Source organism: Rousettus aegyptiacus, unplaced genomic scaffold (genome assembly GCF_014176215.1).
Source record: "Rousettus aegyptiacus isolate mRouAeg1 unplaced genomic scaffold, mRouAeg1.p scaffold_m13_p_4, whole genome shotgun sequence".
Taxonomy (NCBI): domain Eukaryota; kingdom Metazoa; phylum Chordata; class Mammalia; order Chiroptera; family Pteropodidae; genus Rousettus; species Rousettus aegyptiacus.
The window spans coordinates 127,828,325-127,834,324 of record NW_023416307.1 but is presented as its reverse complement, the minus strand read 5'-3'; the positions used below and the strand labels follow the sequence as shown (position 1 = coordinate 127,834,324).

General features: G+C 45.2%; 1 protein-coding gene across 1 annotated transcript in view; it reads left to right on the top strand.

The window, feature by feature from the left end:
- Positions 1-2,555: 2,555 nt before the first annotated feature.
- The window catches only part of PCCB (propionyl-CoA carboxylase subunit beta), a 50,968-nt gene continuing 47,523 nt past the window's right edge, over positions 2,556-6,000 (top strand). The window contains exons 1-2 of the mRNA XM_016140363.2: positions 2,556-2,768; positions 5,028-5,147. Of these exons, the coding sequence (XP_015995849.2) occupies positions 2,586-2,768; positions 5,028-5,147 (303 nt within the window). The 5' untranslated portion in view covers positions 2,556-2,585. The remainder of the gene's footprint in view (positions 2,769-5,027; positions 5,148-6,000) is intronic.

Below are 6,000 nucleotides of genomic sequence, written 5' to 3'. Positions count from 1 at the left end.
TTCTTCCTACATGGATGGCAGTTGCTCTCCATAATTTCTTCTCACATCATTTACTCATTCTCTATAGTGAGAAGACACCTGAATCTACCACGCTAAGTGTAATTGACTGAGAACCCTAGCTTTTGCTCTGAAATTCATTGCTAAATTTGCACGAGGTCAGACCACTCAAGGGCTGCTCTCAGGTGAGCAGGGGCAGGAATACTTTGGTTCCAAGATTCTTCAACAGCCTTGTTGAATGAACTTCCCTTAAAACAGCACGACAGTCTGAGCTCCCACACCTTTCTTTCTGTTCTCTATTCTTGTCTGGGGGTCAGATCTGCATTGCAATCTCTGCTCTCCCAGCCCCTCCCAGGTGGTTCCCCTAATTGATTTCTTGAATGTTTATTTCCATTCTCAGTGGCTTTTCAGAAGACCCAGACTAACACACTCTCTCGAATATGTGTGACTGCTTCCAAATTGCCTCCTCCTTTCATTGCGCCTATTCAGACAGTGGTCACTGATTAGGATAGAACTGCCCGGAGTGACTCCTGTCTCAAAATAGAGAAATAACTCAAGCATAGCAACCCAGCAAATGGGGACTACAATCAGCAAAACAGCCCAGAGCGTGCTGGGATTCTATAGAGCTGTTACTGGATAGTTCAACCCTCCTCCTATTCCACCCATTCTAAACTGGAATTTGCACCTGAAGTGGGAGGAGCAACATTATATATCTATAGAACTATGTGTGGAGTACCCATAGGCGAGTCACTAGGACAGCGAGGAGGAAGAATGGGAAGAGGGGAAGAAGGGGAAGAAGGGGAAGGAGAAAGAACTACCAGGAGGGAGCACTTCAGTTCAGTTTAATAGTTGTTTATGGATCCATCCTCTGTTGGGCTTTCCGCTAAGCACTGGTTACCCAAAGTTAAATAAGAAAAAAATATCCTTGCTTCCCTGAGGAACAAATACTTACCCTAATTCAAGCAGAGGGTTCGGGGCAGACTGCCTTGAGATGATGATACCCAATCAGAACATGGAAGAAAGCATAGGTGTAGATAAAAACCCACAAAACCACATGCAATTGTTCCAAGTGCAGGGGCCACATCGGTGAGTAAGCCAGCCATGTTTCCTTTTCTCTGGCCTGAGACTTTATCTAGGAAAGAGCTAAATGATCTTAACATGTTGTGAGATGTGCCATAGAATAGGATCTACAAAGTGCTTTAGGATAAAAGAGTCTCACTGCCCCTAGACAAAATCAAGTCCAAATTTCTGAATGTGGTAAAATTCTTCACAATCTAACTTCATCATTGCTTTCCAGTTTCACTTACTATCATTTTCCCAATAGCTGGGGACACAACTGTGTGTATGTGTAAATCTGAACATGCTAGGCCTTTGTTCACACTGCTCATGTTGCCCGGCATGTGGTTACCTTCTCAGACATATTCTCCTTGACACACTAGCTTTGCCAAAATTCTCCCCTGTGCTACAAGATCAGTCCTTTGTCTGTAAGGTAAGGAGCCAAATGCAGGGCGAAGAGCACTCAGTATGGAGTCAAGAAGATGCAGGTGGGCTTTGTCCAGTCACATGACTTAAGGCCTTGGACCCTCAGCCTTCCTCAATATCTAGGTGAACAATTCCTATTCCAAGAAACACAGTAAGTACTGGTGGTTAATTCTTGGCATATATAGGTGCTCAAAAAATGTTTACTGAATTGAACTGCATTAACATTAAAGTCTCAGGCCAGAGTTTGGACTTTATGAAGGCCCTGGCTGTGAGCTGAAGCTCAGAGGGGTTAATGATCAACTTTAGCAGTTTTCTGTGGCTAAGAATGTGAAATACACATCTTATTCTTTGTCTTGAAGACCTGTCTTTTAGGGAAACATATAGACCGACAAGCTCACAACAGTTCAGTTCTAAATCCTCAGAGCAGTGATTGGCAAACTCTAGAAAGCATCAAAAACATCTAGAGGTCATTTGTTGAGACAGATTGCGGCTGCATCCTCAAAATTTCCGATTCAGGTCTGGCATGGAATCTTCAGAAATTGAATTTTGCATTTCCAACTCCCTCTCAAGTGATCCTGAAGCTTCTGGGCCCACACGTTGAGAACCACTCACTAGAGGTTAAGAGTCCCGTAGTCAATACATGGCACGTAGTATGTCTGTTTAAATCCTGGCTCCACCATTTGTTTAGTCTTAAATCACTCTTCCTGTATTTCATTTACCTCATCTGTGAAATCAGGATAATAAGCTCATGCAAGTGCTTAAAGCCAAGCTGGTTCAACGTATAATCATGTTGGTTAACTCACTACCTACTCATTTTCTGGAGGGAGAGGAATGAATAGAACTGTGTAGGTAGCAAGAACTAAGGGCATCTTCTGTGTAGCCGGATGGGCACAAGCTCTGAAGACCAGTCCCATTGTTATCTTGATGACCCTCTAGAGCAGCCTAGAACGTGGAACTCACAGGCCTTCCTCCCAAGCGCCCTCAGCATTCCAGTCCACCGGCTCCCTACCGTTCTGCCAACGCTGCGCAGGCGCAAACCTCGCTGTGCACGTAACTGACGCACAAGCGTACTCTGATGCGCCAGTTGGGGGGGCGCCCGCAGAAAAATGGCGGCGGCAATACGCTGTTTGAGGGCTGGAGCAAGGCTCAGCGTTGTGGTAAGCGGTCTCCGCACTCCGCTTCGCAGCCTGTGCAGTCAGCCCGTCTCTATTAACGAGCGCATCGAGGACAAACGTCGTGCCGCGCTGTTGGGAGGGGGCCAGCGCCGCATTGACGCGCAGCATAAAAAGGTAAATCCGGAGGGGACCCTAGCGTTCGCGACCTGTCACAGCGTGCCTGGCTCTCGGCGCCTGAGGCTTCTCGGCCAATCCACGCGAATCTGGGGAGGGGAGGGGAGGGGAGGGGAGGGGAGGGGAGGGGCGGGGCGAGAATGTTTACCTTGAGAACTTGTTGCCTTCCATGAAGATTAGCACAGTTGTGCTTTATCACTTTATGCTTTCCCTTTGTAATTTTAGATGGACCTGGCTGGGTTCCGGGAGGCTCACCACTTAATAGCTATAAATTTTTGGACAAGTTACTAAGAAGGTAGTAATAATTCTTCCCTCATAATCTTACTGTTAGAATAGAGACAGTGAAATAATGATAGGCACTTAATTAAACAAAATTCTGGTTATTCTTCCCACGTCCTATGAAAGAATGGTTCTTGCTCCATAGTGGAAGAAGTAAAATCAAGGTGTATGGCAGGGGAAGTAACAAAGGCAAACTCTCACATTAACCTGGAGTGGGATGTGTGGTGCTTGCAGAAAACTTGCGGAACCTCTTTGCCGCTAGACTACCTGAACACCTTTAGGGTCTCAGTGTGCATCAACCTGCTGAATAGGAAAAATATGCGTCGGAAGCGGGTGGTGTTTCTGGAAGTGCTCAGGTTACCTTAGACGTTTGGCTGGAGTGAGCAGCTGAGGCACCACCACCCACCACCTGAGTGTTGACACAAATGGCAGTTGGCTTTCAGAGATATGCTGTGTGGGGCTTAAGCAGCAGAAGAAATTGAGGCCCAGATTGGTTATCTGGGACTTGAAATTAGACTCACTGCGTCTCTGACACGTGTGCGAGTCTGTCAGCATTTGCTGGATGAGTTAAAATACCAACCTGGAAAATGCAGAAGTGAAATTCTCAGAGGTGAAGAGCACTGAGGCACAGTTCACAAGTATGGGGGAGATGAATAGTGTGGAAGATGAGGTCTTCAGTGAGGAGATTTGAACCAACTCTTTTTTAGTTTAAGTTGAGTGTTGATTTACATGTCGTAAATTCCCATTTGATAAGGGCCTGAAGGTGACAGTTCTTTTTTGACATTTGGGGATGAGATGTAAATTTGGTTGATAGTATATAGTGCCAGGAGTAGTTTCCCTATCTCCCCTGCCTGGCTCTGTCTAGGGTAAGGAAAACTTTAGATCATCCTTTGGAAAGGCATTCAGTGCTCCCCTCCACTCTTTCTGTTGTGGCAAGTTGCTCAATTCCTCCCTGGAACATCACCCCACCATTCCCAGTAGGCGGATCATAGTGGGTTTAGATGTATCCTCCAGAAGCTGTTTTTCTTTTGCCAAAGCAGACTTAGTCAGGAAGCCAACTTGATTTAAATTTCCACTCCACCCCCTTTAAAACAAATTTTGGACTACTTTTCTAGGATAGATTCCCAGAAATGAAATTACTGGGTCAAAATATATGAGTATTTCAACACTCTGATATATATATTGCCAAATTGCTTTCTTGAAACCTTACTCTACATACAGTGTACAGGATTGCCTCTTTGTTTAAACATGACCTCACTGACTTTGGCTACCTTTTTAAGGGATAAATATCGCTAATATGAGGTGTTTTAGGTGGAGAGGGCAGACAGCGGACCCAGGTATTTGGCTTGGACTAGGGCTTGGGAGCCCAAGCAATGGAGGCTCTTCATAGATTGAGGGCTCCAACCTCACCCTCTTTCAGAAGCCTTTTTGTTTTACTCTTGAGTGATTTTTTTTAGCATTCTTTTTCTTCTCAGCCACTTCCTGCTATAATGTTGTCTTTATCATAGCATCACCGTCAGGAGTAGAGTCCTTAAACAGGGAAGCCTATGGAGGAGGCAGGAGAAGAACCAGGAAGTTGTCTCGAAAGTTTCCTTGGGGCTGGACCCTAGTGATGTGAATTTCTGTGGGGTTCCCTGGAAGATACTTGTGAATCTGGGGTTATAGCCTCAGACCCTTTACTAAGCCTGCTTTAGTTTTCCACCTCCTGCTTCTCTCTTCTTTTCATTGCTCCTTAGGTGTCCAGTAAATGTTTATGGAACTTGTTATCTTGTGCTGGGGTCAGGCTTTCCTCATCACACTTCTCTCTATCTTTTCCCCCGACTTATATGCCCTCTACAGTTGGTGGTAGGTTGATGGAATTGAGGCTTTCACAGCAGTGAAGGGACAAAACCTGTTCTCCTGGCCCTCAGATGAGCCCTCCTTGCTTACTGACTGCCTATGATGACATCACTGAATGACTTTTTTTTTATTGCATTTTAGGGAAAGTTAACAGCCAGAGAGCGGATAAGTCTTTTGCTGGACCCTGGCAGTTTTGTTGAGAGCGACATGTTTGTGGAACACAGATGTTCAGATTTTGGAATGGCTGCTGATAAAAATAAGGTATCGGTTCACAATGGTAGTGTCAGCCTCCAAACTGGACTTTCTAGCTGTGGCCCTACTGGCTTACCCACTAAATTAATGAAATCCTTCTGGGACTCAGCATACATTGAACATTTTTTAAGTTTGGGCCCCTGGAATGCAGGAGTGCCTCTGGAGAAGCACTATTGGAGCCTCCAGGTTCCCTCACTTACCTTTGCAGATGAAGGAAGGTGAATGAACTGCTCATACCTTGTGTAGTGGGGCTCTGCCCTAGTTCCCAGGGCTCTGATTATGGGTTCAGAGTTCTTGCAGGTATAGAATGACAAACTTGGAAGGCAAGATGAGGATATCTTTTAGTTTTGTTCTGGTCTGTCTAGGCACCAGAGACCCCTAAAGGCTGACCACTTGCCTCTTAAAACTTTAAGTTTATGCCTTGGAGTTTTTGAAGTCAGAGTCACTGACACTTTTTCCTTCAATTGGGTGTTATCCGTGAGTACACAGATTTCAAGTCAGTTTTCTTCAAGTCGGCATATACTATTTCTGACAAAAATTTGTAAACTTGGAATCAATCCAGCTGGCTCTATTTGAGTCATTAATGGGCCACACAGTGATTACCAGGATCCAAGCAAAATAGGGGGTTTGCCTCATAAAGGTTTAGGGGTGGAAGGTGGATCTTTGTAGAAGAAGTTGCCATGTTGATATGACCTTCTATGAGTATTTGGTAATGGCAGCTCTAGAGGGTGTCTTGATTCTGCTTTCAGGAAGGAGGCTGAGGCCTAAGACACAGTGTCCTTCATTTCTATTGAAGCAGTAGCCTGGTGCTTGCTGTTGCAGAACTGAGAGGGGAGGGGAAGATTCCTTGAGGTTCCTAATA